Source organism: Oncorhynchus mykiss, chromosome 13, assembly GCF_013265735.2.
Source record: "Oncorhynchus mykiss isolate Arlee chromosome 13, USDA_OmykA_1.1, whole genome shotgun sequence".
In the NCBI taxonomy this organism is placed as follows: domain Eukaryota; kingdom Metazoa; phylum Chordata; class Actinopteri; order Salmoniformes; family Salmonidae; genus Oncorhynchus; species Oncorhynchus mykiss.
The window spans coordinates 8098187-8119383 of record NC_048577.1 but is presented as its reverse complement, the minus strand read 5'-3'; the positions used below and the strand labels follow the sequence as shown (position 1 = coordinate 8119383).

Here is a 21197-nt window from a genome sequence, read left to right as displayed (position 1 = left end):
CCGTTCCGCCAGAAAGAATAAGCGATACGTAGCAAGAAAGGGGCAGGGCGCTCCTCTGGGTGTAAACTCTGTAGATTTGGAAACTAGAAGTCTGAGTAAAATGGACCCCCCTTTCAATGCAACACAACGTACAGTGCAATAAATGATATGAGAACACACACAAAACAATTGTTGACCAGGTAGGCTTTGCACTGTCTCTTTATTCTGACCCGGAAGTACTTAGTTATTCTTTCCTGCTTCACATTGGTACCTTGTAGCGCTTTGAAGGTGAAGCTCAATCGCCTGTCTCACCGCTGCAGCCTACCGGTGAGGTACTGAACAAGAACGAGTCTCTCTCCTGCTCTGTACCGGGATCCGTTATAATCATGTCTATATTCGCCGAAGTACCTCAAGCCCCTCCAGTGGCCGTTTTTAAACTGACTGCCGATTTCAGAGAGGACACTCACGCGCAGAAGGTGAATTTGGGAGTCGGAGGTAAGAGAGAGAAGCTCCAACAAGCTATGCTAACTTACGTTTAGAATGTGCAACACAGACGGGTAAACTGCTCGGACCACGGGCACTAGTCTGAGTAGCATGACATTAGAATGCTTGCCAACTAACATGGCTTTGACCTTCCTCGTTAGCATGCAGGCTCACAGACTAGTCGAAGTTTGACAGCAAGTGCAACCAGACTGCCGCATATATCAGCCATAGTTTTCTGCTAATACATGGGCATCTAGCTAGTATCTATCATGAAAGCATTTATAAAACGCTGCTCATTCTGGAGTTTGACATTTGGTGGACACTGGAAAGCAATGTGAGCTCAAGATTGTTTCTACGAGAACCCGTGCGGTCCATACAGAACAGATCAGGCAGTCCGCAATAGAAGTGTATTATAAACTGTTAACTTATCACCAGTCGTAGGGTGACACACCTTCCAAAAGGTCTGGGTCTGTGGTCATTCCTAAACATTGGAGATGAGGTCTGAATACCATTGTCATAGAATTAGGAATTGGATCTCTATGACCAGTGGGCTCTGTAGCTGATGGAAAGAAAATGATTCTGGATGCAGTACAGAACAGATAGTTATGCATGTGTTGGGTTTGGAATAGATCACTCTGCCTTCACTACTAGGTTATATTGTTACCCTTCCATTTCATTCATCAGTCTTCCAATGCCAAGGCTGTAGGGAATACATGATTGTATCTTCTCACTCACTGAGGGAGAACAGCAGGACTCATGAACTAGATTCTACACCGGGACCATTGTTTTTCTTGAGCCGATGGTCATTAGATGACAGCAAATTTATGGCAAGAAGCCCAAACAGATATAATATTTGACTAGAACATAATCACATATTTTCATATGATCACATATCTCACTATTGTGTAGTGCGTGGGAATACTTTGGAACAGATTTCCAAAATCATCAAAAAAAAAACAGCCTGCGGGCCAAATTCGGCCAGTTGGGGAACCTAGGAGTACAGCTATGACTGGAAGTGACTTTTTCATAGCAGGTAAGAAGAATTTACTCAGCAGGGTGGGAAAATGTACGTAGCAGGTTAGAAGACTTAGGTTAAGGTTAGGAAAAGGGATGGGGTTAGCGCAACCTGCTAGGGAAAGGGGATGGGGTTAGCTCAACCTGCTAGGGAAAAGGGATGGGGTTAGCTCAACCTGCTAGGGAAAAGGAATGGGGTTAGCTCAACCTGCTAGGGAAAAGGGATGGGGTTAGCTCAACCTGCTAGTGAAAAGGAATGGGGTTAGCTCAACCTGCTAGGGAAAAGGAATGGGGTTAGCTCAACCTGCTAGGGAAAAGGAATGGGGTTAGCTCAACCTGCTAGGAAAAGGGATGGGGTTAGCTCAACCTGCCAGGGAAAAGGGATGGGGTTAGCTCAACCTGCTAGGAAAAGGGATGGTGTTAGCTCAACCTGCTTGGGAAAAGGGATGGGGTTAGCTCAACCTGCTAGGAAAAGGGATGGGGTTAGCTCAACCTGCTAGGGAAAGGGGATGGGGTTAGCTCAACCTGCTAGGAAAAGGGATGGTGTTAGCTCAACCTGCTAGGAAAAGGGATGGTGTTAGCTCAACCTGCTAGGGAAAGGGGATGGGGTTAGCTCAACCTGCTAGGAAAAGGGATGGGGTTAGCTCAACCTGCTAGGGAAAGGGGATGGGGTTAGCTCAACCTGCTAGGAAAAGGGATGGGGTTAGCTCAACCTGCTAGGGAAAGGGGATGGGGTTAGCTCAACCTGCTAGGAAAAGGGATGGGGTTAGCTCAACCTGTTAGGGAAAAGGGATGGGGTTAGCTCAACCTGCTAGGGAAAAGGGATGGGGTTAGCTCAACCTGCCAGGGAAAAGGGATGTGGTTAGCTCAACCTGCCAGGGAAAAGGGATGGGGTTAGCTCAACCTGCTAGGGAAAAGGGATGGGGTTAGCTCAACCTGCTAGGGAAATGGGATGGGGTTAGCTCAACCTGCCAGGGAAAGGGGATGGGGTTAGCTCCACCTGCTAGGGAAAGTCACTTCCGGTCGTACTCCCTCGGTAGTAGCTACAGAACCCAGAGCCAAGGGCCTCATAACACCACACAGGACAATATCGACTGATTCTCGTAGAAACAGGGTGTGTTGAGGAACTGTTATAAAAAAACTAGTTGGGCTTGTTTTGTGACCTTGATGAATCAGTATTTGGTATTAATGAACTGCAGGAAGGGGGGAAAACAACAAAGAAAAGTAGCTTCTAACCAGCTAGCCTACATGTCTGTAGTTTCTCCTTAGACTAGACCAGGGCCTGGTGTAGGCCAGCCAGCTAGGCTACATGTCTGTAGTTTCTCCTTAGACTAGACCAGGGCCTGGTGTAGGCCAGCCAGCTAGGCTACATGTCTGTAGTTTCTCCTTAGACTAGACCAGGGCCTGGTGTAGGCCAGCCAGCTAGGCTACATGTCTGTAGTTTCTCCTTAGACTAGACCAGGGCCTGGTGTAGGCCAGCCAGCTAGCCTACATGTCTGTAGTTTCTCCTTAGACTAGACCAGGGCCTGGTGTAGGCCAGCCAGCTAGGCTACATGTCTGTAGTTTCTCCTTAGACTAGACCAGGGCCTGGTGTAGGCCAGCCAGCTAGTCTACATGTCTGTAGTTTCTCCTTAGACTAGACCAGGGCCTGGTGTAGGCCAGCCAGCTAGGCTACATGTCTGTAGTTTCTCCTTAGACTAGACCAGGGCCTGGTGTAGGCCAGCCAGCTAGTCTACATGTCTGTAGTTTCTCCTTAGACTAGACCAGGGCCTGGTGTAGGCCAGCCAGCTAGTCTACATGTCTGTAGTTTCTCCTTAGACTAGACCAGGGCCTGGTGTAGGCCAGCCAGCTAGTCTACATGTCTGTAGTTTCTCCTTAGACTAGACCAGGGCCTGGTGTAGGCCAGCCAGCTAGTCTACATGTCTGTAGTTTCCCCTTAGACTAGACCAGGGCCTGGTGTAGGCCAGCCAGCTAGTCTACATGTCTGTAGTTTCTCCTTAGACTAGACCAGGGCCTGGTGTAGGCCAGCCAGCTAGTCTACATGTCTGTAGTTTCTCCTTAGACTAGACCAGGGCCTGGTGTAGGCCAGCCAGCTAGTCTACATGTCTGTAGTTTCTCCTTAGACTAGACCAGGGCCTGGTGTAGGCCAGCCAGCTAGTCTACATGTCTGTAGTTTCTCCTTAGACCAGACCAGGGCCTGGTGTAGGCCAGCCAGCTAGTCTACATGTCTGTAGTTTCTCCTTAGACTAGACCAGGGCCTGGTGTAGGCCAGCCAGCTAGTCTACATGTCTGTAGTTTCTCCTTAGACTAGACCAGGGCCTGGTGTAGGCCAGCCAGCTAGTCTACATGTCTGTAGTTTCTCCTTAGACTAGACCAGGGCCTGGTGTAGGCCAGCCAGCTAGGCTACATGTCTGTAGTTTCTCCTTAGACTAGACCAGGGCCTGGTGTAGGCCAGCCAGCTAGTCTACATGTCTGTAGTTTCTCCTTAGACTAGACCAGGGCCTGGTGTAGGCCAGCCAGCTAGTCTACATGTCTGTAGTTTCTCCTTAGACTAGACCAGGGCCTGGTGTAGGCCAGCCAGCTAGTCTACATGTCTGTAGTTTCTCCTTAGACCAGACCAGGGCCTGGTGTAGGCCAGCCAGCTAGTCTACATGTCTGTAGTTTCTCCTTAGACTAGACCAGGGCCTGGTGTAGGCCAGCCAGCTAGTCTACATGTCTGTAGTTTCTCCTTAGACTAGACCAGGGCCTGGTGTAGGCCAGCCAGCTAGTCTACATGTCTGTAGTTTCTCCTTAGACCAGACCAGGGCCTGGTGTAGACCAGCCAGCTAGTCTAGCTATTTGTTGTGAACTTTGGTAACTGAATACATGTCATTTGATCCTCAATGGTAGAGCACACTGGCCTGGACAGGAAAGGAGAGACCTTGAAAGGCTTTCCTTAGAGAGGGAAATGAAGCTCCTCGGAAGTCACATGCACAGGATTGTGCCCCCCCCCCACACACACACACACTTATTCTTCAGGCCAGGGTGACCTCCAGCAGAGCAGGGTGTGACAGCAGACTGCATGCAGTGAACATACTGCTGCACTATGGCTGTGTTGCAGCCTGCTAGTGGTCATTATGAAAGGTTGTTTTAGTATCAACCATTAACATTTTTAACTAGGCTATTGTACTCTGTAATGCTTGTTTGTCTCTCCAGCCTACAGTAAATGACTGCCTGGTGCCTGCTATTGGTCCTGCCCACGCAGGCAGGCTGACAGACATGTACAGTGTGTATTATACAACATTTTATTTAACTGGGCAAGTCAGTTAAGAACAAATTGTTATTTCCAATGACGGCCAAACCCATACCCGGGTGACGCTGGGCCAATTGTGTGCCACTCTATGGTACTCCCAATCATGTCCCGTTTTGATACAGCCTGGAATCGAACCAGGGTCTGTAGTGACGCCTCTAGCACTGAGATGCAGTGCCTTAGACCGCTGCGCCACTCTGGAGTCCTGTATACAGATGGTGTATAGATGACTGTCTACCATGGGTCCTGCCTAGATAGTTAGATACAGTATATAATGTCTCCTCTCTCTCTCTCCTCAGCCTACCGTACAGATGACTGTCTACCGTGGGTCCTGTCTAGATAGTTAGATACAGTATATAATGTCTCCTCTCTCTCTCTCCTCAGCCTACCGTACAGATGACTGTCTACCGTGGGTCCTGTCTAGATAGTTAGATACAGTATATAATGTCTCCTCTCTCTCTCTCCTCAGCCTACCGTACAGATGACTGTCTACCGTGGGTCCTGCCCGTAGTGAAGAAGGTAGAGCAGATGATAGTGGAGGACAACAGTCTGAACCACGAGTATCTTCCCATCCTGGGTCTCCCTGAGCTCCGCTCTGCTGCCTCCAAGGTGGCCCTGGGCGATGACAGCCCCGCCATCAAGGACGGGAGGGTAGGTAGGAGGGAGGGACACATGTATATACATAGATACATACCAGAGTTGGGCAGAATTGAATTGCCTCATAAATTCCCATAGAATTATTGAATTGAAGTTGTTAGGAGAATACAGAATTACCATTTTTACTTAAAGGAAATAGAATTGAGTGAAATTCTATTCATTTCAAATGGCTCTTCTATTCTACATTAGGTCTAGTCTATACAAGTATACACCTTGTGCCTGAAACATCAAACATGTCATTATATACATGCATATAAAACAATCCATTTTCAGGACAAAATCTTGACATGTATGATGAAAGAAAACAAAACCTGTATGTGAATATTCAGTTATTATATTATATCACCTCCATTTAGTTAAATATGGAGGAAATACTACATTTCCCAGCATTAGTTCAACCCTCAAGTTGACCCTGAGGCCTTCAAAAAGAAGCCAATGAGACGGTTGGTGGAAATATAATGGGCTCTTCTAAGGTTAAGAGTTGATGAACATTGTTTCCAGGGAAAAGTGATGTATTATTTGGTATCTGGAAGTGTGACCTGTCAGATTCAATAGAACTCGTTCCATGACTCAGTCGCATCTCTTTGAATTGCACTGAATTAAATTCTACTTCCTGTAACTCAAATTCTACACCGTGGGGTGGAAGTCAACATAAACACACGCACATCCTGGGGGATGAGTAGTAGGACTGGGAAACACACACACAGTCTTCTGCCTTGCCCTGCCCAAATGTTGACGTTTTCTCTCTCTTTCCAGGTGGGAGCTGTCCAGGCGTTGGGAGGTACCGGTGCGTTGAGGATCGGGGCGGAGTTTCTGAGGCGCTGGTACAACGGCACCAACAACACGGCCACGCCCGTCTACGTCTCCGCGCCAACCTGGGGTCAGTGGGCAGGGCTACAACCAACTCATTTACATGGAATTGATTTAGCCAGGGAGTCCTGGGTTCCATAGAACCAATAAGGACTGTTTTAGACAACAAGATAACCGTAGAGCCAATAAGGACTGTTTAGACAACAAGATAACCGTAGGGCCAATAAGGACTGTTTAGACAACAAGATAACCGTAGGGCCAATAAGGACTGTTTAGACAACAAGATAACCGTAGAGCCAATAAGGACTGTTTAGACAACAAGATAACCGTAGGGCCAATAAGGACTGTTTAGACAACAAGATAACCGTAGAGCCAATAAGGACTGTTTAGACAACAAGATAACCGTAGAGCCAATAAGGACGGTTTAGACAACAAGATAACCGTAGAGCCAATAAGGACTGTTTAGACAACAAGATAACCGTAGAGCCAATAAGGACTGTTTAGACAACAAGATAACCGTAGAGCCAATAAGGACTGTTTAGACAACAAGATAACCGTAGAGCCAATAAGGACTGTTTAGACAACAAGATAACCGTAGAGCCAATAAGGACTGTTTAGACAACAAGATAACCGTAGAGCCAATAAGGACTGTTTAGACAACAAGATAACCGTAGAGCCAATAAGGACTGTTTAGACAACAAGATAACCGTAGAGCCAATAAGGACTGTTTAGACAACAAGATAACCGTAGAGCCAATAAGGGCTGTTTAGACAACAAGATAACCGTAGAGCCAATAAGGACTGTTTAGACAACAAGATAACCGTAGAGCCAATAAGGACGGTTTAGACAACAAGATAACCGTAGAGCCAATAAGGACTGTTTAGACAACAAGATAACCGTAGAGCCAATAAGGATGGTTTAGACAAGAAAACTGAGACACAGCAGCAGACACACAGAGCCCAATCAACATATTCTACTTCTATTGAGTCATCATCCCCTTAAGAGCGCAAACATACTGAACAAATACCCTCTTCTCCACCGCCTCACCATCTTCTTCATCTTCTCCTTCTTCTGCTTCTCTCGCCCTATAGAGAACCACAATGCAGTGTTTTCTGATGCTGGGTTTAAAGATATCCGCCCCTACCACTACTGGGACGGAGAAAAGAAAGGCCTGGACGTGACCGGTATAATGGATGACCTGGAGGTGAGAGAGAGAGAGGGATGGAGGGAGGGGTAGGGAGGGAGGGTGGGGTAGGGATGGAGGGAGGGGTAGGGAGGGTGGGGTAGGGTTGGAGGGAGGGGTAGGGATGGAGGGAGGGGCAGGGATGGATGGATGGAGGGTGGGGTAGGGATGGAGGGTGGGGTAGGGTTGGAGGGGCAGGGATGGAGGGAGGGTGGGGTAGGGAGGGAGGGGTAGGGAGGGTGGGGTAGGGTTGGAGGGATGGAGGGGTAGGGATGGAGGGGTGGGGTAGGGATGGAGGGAGGGGTAGGGAGGGTGGGGTAGGGATGGAGGGGTAGGGATGGAGGGTGGGGTAGGGATGGAGGGAGGGGTAGGGAGGGTGGGGTAGGGATGGAGGGAGGGGTAGGGAGGGTGAGGTAGGGTTGTAGGGATGGAGGGTGGGGTAGGGTTGGAGGGGTAGGGATGGAGGGAGGGGCAGGGAGGGAGGGGTAGGGATGGAGGGAGGGGTAGGGTAGGGATGGAGGGAGTGGTAGGGTTGGATGGAGGGAGGGGTAGGGTTGGATGGAGGGAGGGGCAGGGATGGAGGGAAGGGCAGGGATTGTGGGGTAGGGTTGGAGGGAGGGGTAGGGATGTGTAGGGATGTGTAGGGATGGAGGGAGGGAGGGGCAGGGATGGAGGGAGGGAGGGGTAGGGATATGGAGGGTGGGGTAGGGTTGAAGGGAGGGGTAGGGATGGAGGGAGGGGTAAGGATGGAGGGAGGGGTAGGGATGGAGGGGTAGGGAAGGTGGGGTAGGGATGGAGGGAGGGGTAGGGAGGGTGGGGTAGGGAGGGGTAGGGATGGAGGGAGGGGCAGGGATGGATGGATGGAGGGTGGGGTAGGGATGGAGGGTGGGGTAGGGATGGAGGGTGGGGTAGGGATGGAGGGAGGGGCAGGGATGGAGGTAGGGAGGGGTAGGGTTGGAGGGTGGGGTAGGGATGGAGGGAGGGGTAGGGAGGGTGGGGTAGGGTTGGAGGGATGGAGGGGTAGGGATGGAGGGTGGGGTAGGGTTGGAGGGGTAGGGATGGAGGGAGGGAGGGGTAGGGAGGGAGGGAGGGGTAGGGATGGAGGGAGGGGTAGGGTTGGATGGAGGGAGGGGTATGGTTGGATGGAGGGAGGGGCAGGGATGGAGGGAGGGGCAGGGAGGGTGGGGTAGGGTTGGAGGGAGGGGTAGGGATGTGTAGGGATATGGAGGGAGGGAGGGGCAGGGATGGAGGGAGGGAGGGGTAGGGATGTGTAGGGATGGAGGGTGGGGTAGGGTTGAAGGGAGGGGTAGGGATGGAGGGAGGGGTAAGGATGGAGGGAGGGGTAGGGATGGAGGGGTAGGGAAGGTGGGGTAGGGATGGAGGGAGGGGTAGGGAGGGTGGGGTAGGGTTGGAGGGAGGGGTAGGGATGGAGGGAGGGGCAGGGATGGAGGGAGGGGTAGGGATGGAGGGAGGGGCAGGGATGGAGGTAGGGAGGGGTAGGGTTGGATGGAGGGAGGGGTAGGGATGGAGGGAGGGGCAGGGAGGGAGGGGTAGGGATGGAGGGAGGGGTAGGGTTGGGATGGAGGGAGGGGTAGGGTTGGGATGGAGGGAGGGGTAGGGTTGGATGGAGGGAAGGGTAGGGTTGGATGGAGGGAGGGGCAGGGATGGAGGTAGGGAGGGAGGGGTAGGGTTGGATGGAGGGAGGGGTAGGGTTGGATGGATGGAGGGAGGGGCAGGGATGGAGGGAAGGGCAGGGAGGGTGGGGTAGGGTTGGAGGGAGGGGTAGGGATGTGTAGGGATGTGTAGGGAGGGAGGGGCAGGGATGGAGGGAGGGAGGGGTAGGGATGTGTAGGGATGGAGGGAGGGGTAGGGTTGGAGGGAGGGGCAGGGATGGAGGGAGGGGTAGGGTTGGATGGAAGGAGGGTTAGGGAGGGGCAGGGAGGGTGGGGTAGGGTTGGAGGGAGGGGTAGGGTTGGAGGGAGGGGTAGGGATGTGTAGGGAGGGAGGGGTAGGGATGGAGGGAGGGGTAGGGATGGAGGGTGGGGTAGGGATGGAGGGTGGGGTAGGGATGTGGGGTGGGGTAGGGTTGAAGGGAGGGGTAGGGTGGGAGGGAGGGAGGGGGAGGGGTAGGGATGGAGGGAGGGGTAGTTTTGGAGGGAGGGGCAGGGAGGGAGGGGTAGGGTTGGAGGGAGGGGCAGGGAGGGAGGGAGGGGTAGGGTTGGAGGGAGGGGTAGGGTTGGAGGGAGGGGCAGGGTTGGAGGGAGGGGCAGGGAGGGAGGGAGGGGTAGGGTTGGAGGGAGGGGTAGGGTTGGAGGGATGGATGGAGGGAGGGAGGGGTAGGAATGGAAGGTTGAGTAGGGATGGAGGGACTTGAGTTAGAGCGACATCATGCACGATTTAGTCTACAACAAGGTATGGATGATCGTCTTGCGTTAATATTTCAGCTTGGTTTTCAGTTGTGTATCAAAACAACCAGTAATCTGAACAACTGATAACACCCTGCAAACTGTTTTGTTTTCAGTTGTGTATCAAAACAACCAGTAATCTGAACAACTGATAACACCCTGCAAACTGTTTTGTTTTCAGTTGTGTATCAAAACAACCAGTAATCTGAACAACTGATAACACCCTGCAAACTGTTTTGTTTTCAGTTGTGTATCAAAACAACCAGTAATCTGAACAACTGATAACACCCTGCAAACTGTTTTGTTTTCAGTTGTGTATCAAAACAACCAGTAATCTGAACAACTGATAACACCCTGCAAACTGTTTTGTTTTCAGTTGTGTATCAAAACAACCAGTAATCTGAACAACTGATAACACCCTGCAAACTGTTTTGCCGTCAGCCCCGTTTCACACTAACATTTGACGACTCAAAATCATTTTCATGAGATTACTTGACATTCTTTCAAATGCACATCCCTAATCCTGTCCTTGATAATTGATGTGGGTCTGTGTTATTTTGTCAGAACGCTCCAGAACATTCTATCTTTGTGCTCCATGCCTGTGCCCACAACCCCACGGGGACAGACCCCACACCTGACGAATGGAAGACGATCTCTGAGGTCATGAAGGTGAGACAGGGGAGACAGCAGGAGTGTATTCACTAGGAACCAAACGGAACCAAACGGGTAGGGACCTACCTGAGTCTGTTCAATACAAACTCTAGTTTTCAATGCAAAAAGTTTTCCATTTGGATGAAATTGTTTCTGTTCTGTGACGACAGTCTGAGACTAATGAATACTCCCCAGGAGAACAGACATCTCATAATCACAACCATTATCCATCAGGCTCATTTATATTTTGGGATAACTTTTTTTGTTTTTCCTTTCTTCCCTCTCAATTCAATTCTCTCTCTTTCCCTTCTCCTCCCTCCTCTCTCTGTGTCCCTTCTCCTCCCTCCTCTCTCTGTGTCCCTTCTCCTCCCTCCTCTCTCTGTGTCCCTTCTCCTCCCTCCTCTTTCTGTGTCCCTTCTCCTCCCTCCTCTCTCTGTGTTCCTTCTCCTCCCTCCTCTCTCTGTGTTCCTTCTCCTCCCTCCTCTCTCTGTGTTCCTTCTCCTCCCTCCTCTCTCTGTGTTCCTTTTCCTCCATCCTCTCTGTGTTCCTTTTCCTCCATCCTCTCTGTGTTCCTTCTCCTCCCTCCTCTCTGTGTTCCTTCTCCTCCCTCCTCTCTCTGTGTTCCTTCTCCTCCCTCCTCTCTCTGTGTTCCTTCTCCTCCCTCCTCTCTCTGTGTTCCTTCTCCCCCCTCCTCTCTCTGTTCCTTCTCCCCCCTCCTCCCTCTGTGTTCCTTCTCCTCCCTCTGTGTTCCTTCTCCCCCCTCCTCCCTCTGTGTTCCTCCTCCTCCCTCTGTGTTCCTCCTCCTCCCTCTGTGTTCCTTCTCCTCCCTCCTCTCTCTGTGTTCCTTCTCCTCCCTCCTCTCTCTGTGTTCCTTCTCCTCCCTCCTCTCTCTGTGTTCCTTCTCTCTCTGTGTTCCTTCTCCTCCCTCCCTCCTCTCTCTCTGTGTTCTTTCTCCTCCCTCCTCTCTCTGTGTCCCTTCTCCTCCCTCCTCCTCCAGAGGAGGAAGCTGTTTGTGTTCTTTGACTCAGCCTACCAGGGTTTTGCATCAGGCAGTCTGGATAAAGATGCCTGGGCCATCCGCTACTTTGTCTCTGAAGGATTTGAGCTGCTCTGTGCCCAGTCCTTCTCCAAGAACTTTGGCCTCTACAGTGAGTCTATAGACAGACACGTGCATCGTGGTCCTCTGTGTCTCCGGTGGTAGAGCATGGTGCTTGTAACGCCAGGATAGTGGGTTCAATTCCCGGGACCACCCATACGTAAAGTGGATAAAAATGTCTGTTAAATGGCATATATTATACATAGACATGAACACCAACATGTAACACACATACACACACACACACACACACACACACACACACACACACAGTCTGCTGCTGTGTTCCAATGGCCACAGTTTTTGCTTACATTTTTCATCTCTGTCTCACAAACGCTCAGCCAGTCTGACGCTAATCCTCCATTTTGTTCCTTCCTCCTCCAGATGAGCGTGTTGGTAACCTGACGGTAGTGGCCCAGGATAAAGACAACCTGGCCCGTGTTCTGTCCCAGATGGAGAAGATCGTCAGGACCACCTGGTCCAACCCTCCCTCCCAGGGAGCGCGCATCGTAGCCATCACACTCAACAACCCCGATCTGTTCATAGAATGGTACGGTCAAAAATATAACCCTTTATACTCAACAACCCAATTCTCTTCACAGAATGGTACAGTCCAACAACACACCCTTCTAAGTTAACCCTGAGGAGTTCACTGAATGGTACAGTCCAACAACACACCCTTCTAAGTTAACCCTGAGGAGTTCACTGAATGGTACAGTCCAAGTTTTGGTACAGTCCAACTCCTCCATTGTTAGACTTTAATAACTGTGCTTCCTAATTGGGGATTGTTGGACTTTAATAACTGTGCTTCCTAATTGGGGATTGTTGGACTTTAATAACTGTGCTTCCTTATTGGGGATTGTTAGACTTTAATAACTGTGCTTCCTAATTGGGGGATTGTTGGACTTTAATAACTGTGCTTCCTTATTGGGGGATTGTTAGACTTTAATAACTGTGCTTCCTTATTGGTGATTGTTGGACTTTAATAACTGTGCTTCCTAATTGGGGATTGTTAGACTTTAATAACTGTGCTTCCTAATTGGGGGATTGTTGGACTTTAATAACTGTGCTTCCTTATTGGGGATTGTTAGACTTTAATAACTGTGCTTCCTTATTGGGGATTGTTAGACTTTAATAACTGTGCTTCCTAATTGGGGGATTGTTGGACTTTAATAACTGTGCTTCCTTATTGGTGATTGTTGGACTTTAATAACTGTGCTTCCTAATTGGGGATTGTTAGACTTTAATAACTGTGCTTCCTAATTGGGGGATTGTTGGACTTTAATAACTGTGCTTCCTTATTGGTGATTGTTGGACTTTAATAACTGTGCTTCCTAATTGGGGATTGTTAGACTTTAATAACTGTGCTTCCTAATTGGGGGATTGTTGGACTTTAATAACTGTGCTTCCTTATTGGGGATTGTTGGACTTTAATAACTGTGCTTCCTTATTGGGGATTGTTAGACTTTAATAACTGTGCTTCCTAATTGGGGGATTGTTGGACTTTAATAACTGTGCTTCCTTATTGGTGATTGTTGGACTTTAATAACTGTGCTTCCTAATTGGGGATTGTTAGACTTTAATAACTGTGCTTCCTAATTGGGGGATTGTTGGACTTTAATAACTGTGCTTCCTTATTGGTGATTGTTGGACTTTAATAACTGTGCTTCCTAATTGGGGATTGTTAGACTTTAATAACTGTGCTTCCTAATTGGGGGATTGTTGGACTTTAATAACTGTGCTTCCTTATTGGGGATTGTTGGACTTTAATAACTGTGCTTCCTTATTGGTGATTGATGGACTTTAATAACTGTGCTTCCTTATTGGTGATTGTTGGACTTTAATAACTGTGCTTCCTTATTGGTGATTGTTGGACTTTAATAACTGTGCTTCCTTATTGGGGATTGTTGGACTTTAATAACTGTGCTTCCTAATTGGGGATTGTTGGACTTTAATAACTGTGCTTCCTTATTGGTGATTGTTGGACTTTAATAACTGTGCTTCCTAATTGGGGGATTGTTGGACTTTAATAACTGTGCTTCCTAATTGGGGATTGTTGGACTTTAATAACTGTGCTTCCTAATTGGGGGATTGTTGGACTTTAATAACTGTGCTTCCTTATTGGTGATTGTTGGACTTTAATAACTGTGCTTCCTAATTGGGGATTGTTAGACTTTAATAACTGTGCTTCCTAATTGGGGGATTGTTGGACTTTAATAACTGTGCTTCCTTATTGGGGATTGTTGGACTTTAATAACTGTGCTTCCTTATTGGGGGATTGTTGGACTTTAATAACTGTGCTTCCTTATTGGTGATTGATGGACTTTAATAACTGTGCTTCCTTATTGGGGGATTGTTGGACTTTAATAACTGTGCTTCCTTATTGGTGATTGATGGACTTTAATAACTGTGCTTCCTTATTGGTGATTGATGGACTTTAATAACTGTGCTTCCTTATTGGGGATTGTTAGACTTTAATAACTGTGCTTCCTTATTGGGGGATTGTTGGACTTTAATAACTGTGCTTCCTTATTGGGGGATTGTTAGACTTTAATAACTGTGCTTCCTTATTGGGGGATTGTTAGACTTTAATAACTGTGCTTCCTTATTGGGGGATTGTTGGACTTTAATAACTGTGCTTCCTTATTGGGGGATTGTTGGACTTTAATAACTGTGCTTCCTTATTGGGGGATTGTTGGACTTTAATAACTGTGCTTCCTTATTGGGGTATTGCTGGACTTTAATAACTGTGCTTCCTTATTGGGGATTGTTGGACTTTAATAACTGTGCTTACTTATTGGGGGATTGTTGGACTTTAATAACTGTGCTTCCTTATTGGGGGATTGTTGGACTTTAATATAATAACTGTGCTTCCTTATTGGGGGATTGTTGGACTTTAATAACTGTGCTTCCTTATTGGGGATTGTTGGACTTTAATATAATAACTGTGCTTCCTTATTGGGGGATTGTTGGACTTTAATAACTGTGCTTCCTTATTGGGGATTGTTGGACTTTAATATAATAACTGTGCTTCCTTATTGGGGGATTGTTGGACTTTAATAACTGTGCTTCCTTATTGGGGATTGTTGGACTTTAATATAATAACTGTGCTTCCTTATTGGGGGATTGTTGGACTTTAATAACTGTGCTTCCTTATTGGGGGATTGTTGGACTTTAATAACTGTGCTTCCTTATTGGGGATTGTTGGACTTTAATATAATAACTGTGCTTCCTTATTGGGGGATTGTTGGACTTTAATAACTGTGCTTCCTTATTGGGGATTGTTGGACTTTAATAACTGTGCTTCCTTATTGGGGATTGTTGGACTTTAATAACTGTGCTTCCTTATTGGGGGATTGTTGGACTTTAATAACTGTGCTTCCTTATTGGGGATTGTTAGACTTTAATAACTATGCTTCCTTATTGGGGGATTGTTGGACTTTAATAACTGTGCTTCCTTATTGGGGGATTGTTGTAAGCCACGTTCTGTTGGTGGCAGATTTTTCTAAGACTGCCGTTCTCATTCAGATCAGTGATATAGAGTGTTGAAGCTGTCCCACTCCCCGTGGCTGTAGAAAGGGTAACGTCCTGTTGATGAGACCAGCTGAAGGCTGAACTAACCAACTCTATCTTCTCCCTCCTCCCCCTGTAGGAAGGGTAACGTCCTGTTGATGAGACCAGCTGAAGGCTGAACTAACCAACTCTCTCTCTCTTCTCCCTCCTCCCCCTGTAGGAAGGGTAATGTAAAGACCATGGCTGACCGTGTATTGTTGATGAGAGACCAGTTGAAGGCTAAGCTCATTGCTCTGGGGACGCCTGGCACCTGGGACCACATCACTCAGCAGATCGGCATGTTCAGCTTCACAGGACTGAACCGTAAGAGTTTCCCAAACACACAGACATGTACCCAGGCACCTCCAAGCAGACCGGCATGTTCAGCTTCACCAGACTGAACCGTAAGAGTTCCCCAAACACACAGACATGTACCCAGGCACCTCCTAGCAGACCGGCATGTTCAGCTTCACCAGACTGAACCGTAAGAGTTTCCCAGACACACAGACATGTATCCAGGCACCTCCAAGCAGACCGGCATGTTCAGCTTCACCAGACTGAACCGTAAGAGTTCCCCAAACACACAGACATGTACCCAGGCACCTCCAAGCAGACCGGCATGTTCAGCTTCACCAGACTGAACCGTAAGAGTTCCCCAAACACACAGACATGTACCCAGGCACCTCCTAGCAGACCGGCATGTTCAGCTTCACCAGACTGAACCGTAAGAGTTCCCCAAACACACAGACATGTACCCAGGCACCTCCAAGCAGACCGGCATGTTCAGCTTCACCAGACTGAACCGTAAGAGTTTCCCAGACACACAGACATGTACCCAGGCACCTCCAAGCAGACCGGCATGTTCAGCTTCACCAGACTGAACCGTAAGAGTTTCCCAAACACACAGACATGTACCCAGGCACCTCCTAGCAGACCGGCATGTTCAGCTTCACCAGACTGAACCGTAAGAGTTTCCCAAACACACAGACATGTACCCAGGCACCTCCTAGCAGACCGGCATGTTCAGCTTCACCAGACTGAACCGTAAGAGTTTCCCAAACACACAGACATGTACCCAGGCACCTCCAAGCAGACCGGCATGTTCAGCTTCACCAGACTGAACCGTAAGAGTTTCCCAAACACACAGACATGTACCCAGGCACCTCCTAGCAGACCGGCATGTTCAGCTTCACCAGACTGAACCGTAAGAGTTTCCCAGACACACAGACATGTATCCAGGCACCTCCAAGCAGACCGGCATGTTCAGCTTCACCAGACTGAACCGTAAGAGTTCCCCAAACACACAGACATGTACCCAGGCACCTCCAAGCAGACCGGCATGTTCAGCTTCACCAGACTGAACCGTAAGAGTTCCCCAAACACACAGACATGTACCCAGGCACCTCCTAGCAGACCGGCATGTTCAGCTTCACCAGACTGAACCGTAAGAGTTTCCCAGACACACAGACATGTACCCAGACACCTCCTAGCAGACCGGCATGTTCAGCTTCACCAGACTGAACCGTAAGAGTTTCCCAAACACACAGACATGTACCCAGACACCTCCAAGCAGACCGGCATGTTCAGCTTCACCAGACTGAACCGTAAGAGTTTCCCAGACACACAGACATGTACCCAGACACCTCCAAGCAGACCGGCATGTTCAGCTTCACCAGACTGAACCGTAAGAGTTTCCCAAACACACAGACATGTACCCAGACACCTCCAAGCAGACCGGCATGTTCAGCTTCACCAGACTGAACCGTAAGAGTTTCCCAGACACACAGACATGTACCCAGACACCTCCAAGCAGACCGGCATGTTCAGCTTCACCAGACTGAACCGTAAGAGTTTCCCAGACACACAGACATGTACCCAGGCACCTCCAAGCAGACCGGCATGTTCAGCTTCACCAGACTGAACCGTAAGAGTTCCCCAAACACACAGACATGTACCCAGGCACCTCCAAGCAGACCGGCATGTTCAGCTTCACCAGACTGAACCGTAAGAGTTTCCCAAACACACAGACATGTACCCAGGCACCTCCAAGCAGACCGGCATGTTCAGCTTCACCAGACTGAACCGTAAGAGTTTCCCAAACACACAGACATGTACCCAGACACCTCCAAGCAGACCGGCATGTTCAGCTTCACCAGACTGAACCGTAAGAGTTTCCCAGACACACAGACATGTACCCAGACACCTCCTAGCAGACCGGCATGTTCAGCTTCACCAGACTGAACCGTAAGAGTTTCCCAGACACACAGACATGTACCCAGACACCTCCTAGCAGACCGGTCATAACCTGTAATCACACTTCTTTTTGACCTGTGTTTTTGTTGTTACTAAAATATGAAACGATGCCCCGGGCAGAATGAGACTGGCGCTTGTCGGACACGACTGAGTTTTAAATGGAATTTTCCCAGTAAGTTACAGAAACATCCACGCTCAACTACACACACAGATCCTCACACACAGATACAATTCTACAAGTTAGATATTTTTCCTCTCTCTCTCTCCCTACAGTCTACAGCTAAGCAGATTGATTACATGATCAACATAGACAGTTGACTGTAAATTTTAATAACATTCCCTCTCTTTCTCCCTCTCCTGTCTCCCTCCTCCCTCTCCTGTCTCTCTCTCCTTCCTCCCTCTCCTTCCTTTCTCCCTCTCCTTCCTTTCTCCCTCTCCTTCCTTTCTCCCTCTCCTTCCTTCCTTTCTCCCTCTCCTTCCTTCCTTCCTTTCTCCCTCCTTCCTTTCTCCCTCTCCTTCCTTCCTTTCTCCCTCCTTCCTTTCTCCCTCCTTCCTTTCTCCCTCTCCTTCCTTCCTTTCTCCCTCTCCTTCCTTTCTCCCTCCTTCCTTTCTCCCTCTCTTCTTCCTCTCGTTCTCCCTCTCCTTTCTCCCTCTCCTTCCTCCCTCCCTCTCGTTCTCCCTCTCCTTTCTCCCTCTCCTTCCTTCCTCCTCTCGTTCTCCCTCTCCTTCCTCCCTCCCTCTCGTTCTCCCTCTCCTTTCTCCCTCTCCTTCCTTCCTCCTCTCGTTCTCCCTCTCCTTTCTCCCTCTCCTTCCTTCCTCCTCTCGTTCTCCCTCTCCTTCCTCCCTCCCTCTCGTTCTCCCTCTCCTTTCTCCCTCTCCTTCCTTCCTCCTCTCGTTCTCCCTCTCCTTCCTCCCTCTCCTTTCTCCCTCTCCTTTCTCCCTCTCCTTCCTTCCTCCTCTCGTTCTCCCTCTCCTTTCTCCCTCTCCTTCCTTCCTCCTCTCGTTCTCCCTCTCCTTTCTCCCTCTCCTTCCTTCCTCCTCTCCTTCCTCCCTCTTCTTTCTCCCTCTCCTTCCTTCCTCCTCTCGTTCTCCCTCTCCTTTCTCCCTCTCTTCCTCCTCTCGTTCTCCCTCTTCTTTCTCCCTCTCCTTCCTTCCTCCTCTCGTTCTCCCTCTCCTTTCTCCCTCTCCTTCCTTCCTCCTCTCGTTCTCCCTCTCCTTTCTCCCTCTCTTCCTCCTCTCGTTCTCCCTCTTCTTTCTCCCTCTCCTTCCTTCCTCCTCTCGTTCTCCCTCCCCTTCCTCCCTCCCTCTCGTTCTCCCTCTCCTTTCTCCCTCTCCTTCCTTCCTCCTCTCGTTCTCCCTCTCCTTTCTCCCTCTCCTTCCTTCCTCCTCTCGTTCTCCCTCTCCTTTCTCCCTCTCCTTCCTTCCTCCTCTCGTTCTCCCTCTCCTTCCTCCCTCTCCTTCCTTCCTCCTCTCGTTCTCCCTCCCCTTCCTCCCTCCCTCTCGTTCTCCCTCTCCTTTCTCCCTCTCCTTCCTTCCTCCTCTCGTTCTCCCTCTCCTTTCTCCCTCTCCTTCCTTCCTCCTCTCGTTCTCCCTCTCCTTTCTCCCTCTCCCTCTCTTCCTCCTCTCGTTCTCCCTCTTCTTTCTCCCTCTCCTTCCTTCCTCCTCTCGTTCTCCCTCCCCTTCCTCCCTCCCTCTCGTTCTCCCTCTCCTTTCTCCCTCTCCTTCCTTCCTCCTCTCGTTCTCCCTCTCCTTTCTCCCTCTCCTTCCTTCCTCCTCTCGTTCTCCCTCTTCTTTCTCCCTCTCCTTCCTTCCTCCTCTCGTTCTCCCTCCCCTTCCTCCCTCCCTCTCGTTCTCCCTCTCCTTTCTCCCTCTCCTTCCTTCCTCCTCTCGTTCTCCCTCTCCTTTCTCCCTCTCCTTCCTTCCTCCTCTCGTTCTCCCTCCCCTTCCTCCCTCCCTCTCGTTCTCCCTCTCCTTTCTCCCTCTCCTTCCTTCCTCCTCTCGTTCTCCCTCTCCTTTCTCCCTCTCCTTCCTTCCTCCTCTCGTTCTCCCTCTCCTTTCTCCCTCTCTTCCTCCTCTCGTTCTCCCTCTTCTTTCTCCCTCTCCTTCCTTCCTCCTCTCGTTCTCCCTCCCCTTCCTCCCTCCCTCTCGTTCTCCCTCTCCTTTCTCCCTCTCCTTCCTTCCTCCTCTCGTTCTCCCTCTCCTTTCTCCCTCTCCTTCCTCCCTCCCTCTCGTTCTCCCTCTCCTTCCTTCCTCCTCTCGTTCTCCCTCTCCTTTCTCCCTCTCCTTCCTTCCTCCTCTCGTTCTCCCTCTCCTTCCTCCCTACAGCTAAGCAGGTGCAGTACATGATTAAGGAGAAGCATGTCTACCTGATGGCCAGCGGTCGTATCAACATGTGTGGCCTCACCTCCAAGAACATCGACTATGTCGCAGAGTCCATCCACGAGACAGTGTCCAAGGTCCAGTAAGGCCCCGCCCTCCGCATCCAGCTGCTTCCTGTCCACCACAGGAAGTACTGTTAATTGTCACGTGTGGTCTCGTCAAGCACCCCCTTCTGTGACAACACACCCTTTCTCTATAAGCAGTGCTCTAACCGTCTATTGGTTGTCAAATTTAGAAGAGCGACGATATGACACGTGTTCACGGCAATCAATGTTAATGATCAACAGTATAACTGGTTTCTGTCCATCTTCTCTCCTCCTCAGATTACTGAGACATCTTTAAACAATCTGAACGCAGACCTCTAGTCGAAGTATTTCACTCTTCTGGCGATCGTTCTGTTGCCTTTTATTTATTTTATTGTGCCATTTCCGGTTTTGAAAATGTAGAAAAGATGACTGTGTGCACTTTGGTTTTAAAAAAATGTTTCAGAGCACTTGAAAGTGAAGCATTGCCAGAAGTTGAGTGAAAAGTTTGTGTAAAATGAATTCTACATACGAGCCCCCAGACCTCCTATCTACAGACGACCACAATGCTTCTGAACGTCTTTTATAATAGAACTGGTTCCATTTAACAATCGCAACATTCTAGAACGTGTGAAATGATGCATTGTGGATCAAATGCTCTGTGATGTCATGTGACAGGCTTGAAAGGTTCTTCACAGTTCATGCATGTGCCTATAGGTCAAACGTTAACAGGAAATGCCCTCTGATAGGGTAATATGACCTTTTCTCAACCTTTGAGCAGCTATATGCAGATATGTCCTATAGGAAAAGCACATACCACTACTGTGGTAATAGTTGAACCACTTAAATGTCTGTGGCTTAGGTTCTGTGTTCGGCATGTACTTGGTGTTAAAAGACTCGTATTCATAATAATGCTGCTTATGAAGGAGTGTTATAACCTCTGCCTTTAACGGTGATGTTTGTTTTGATGTTTTGTTCACTGTACACATACAGTTGGTCTTCCAACACACAGCCTCACGCCGTTATATTGCCATGGTTATATTGACATCCTGTCTGTACATTTCAGACAGCTAATAAAAAAATGATGAATCGTGTGCTAAACTGAATGTAATTTCTCCTTTTTTCTCTACCTGTGTACATGGCTGTTTTTTAATATAGTTTTAAAAGATTAAACACTGCCGACGAACGGTTCAACGCACCGGTCGGCTGACTGGTCGACCTACTGCCTCTGACCACAGAATATCAGCTGCCATTTTCTGTTTTAATTTCCTAAAAGATTCTCCATGTTGAATTGCCACCGTTCATCTACATCCAGCAGGTCATTTACTGAGCACAGATGTGTTTTGAGTATTTTATTAGGATCCCCATTACCTGTTGTGAAAGCAGCAGCGCCTCTTCCTGGGGGACACTGTGGGGGACACTG

General features: G+C 49.0%; 1 protein-coding gene across 1 annotated transcript; it reads left to right on the top strand.

Moving 5' to 3' along the window:
* The first annotated feature begins 240 nt into the window (after positions 1-240).
* LOC110518530 (aspartate aminotransferase, cytoplasmic-like) lies at positions 241-20875 on the top strand. The gene is made up of 9 exons (XM_036940101.1): positions 241-474; positions 5235-5416; positions 6179-6302; positions 7324-7436; positions 10385-10489; positions 11469-11619; positions 11952-12117; positions 15301-15443; positions 19698-20875. The coding sequence occupies exons 1-9, from the start codon at positions 366-368 to the stop codon at positions 19835-19837; spliced, it is 1233 nt and encodes a 410-aa protein (XP_036795996.1). The 5' UTR covers positions 241-365; the 3' UTR covers positions 19838-20875.
* Positions 20876-21197: the final 322 nt, after the last annotated feature.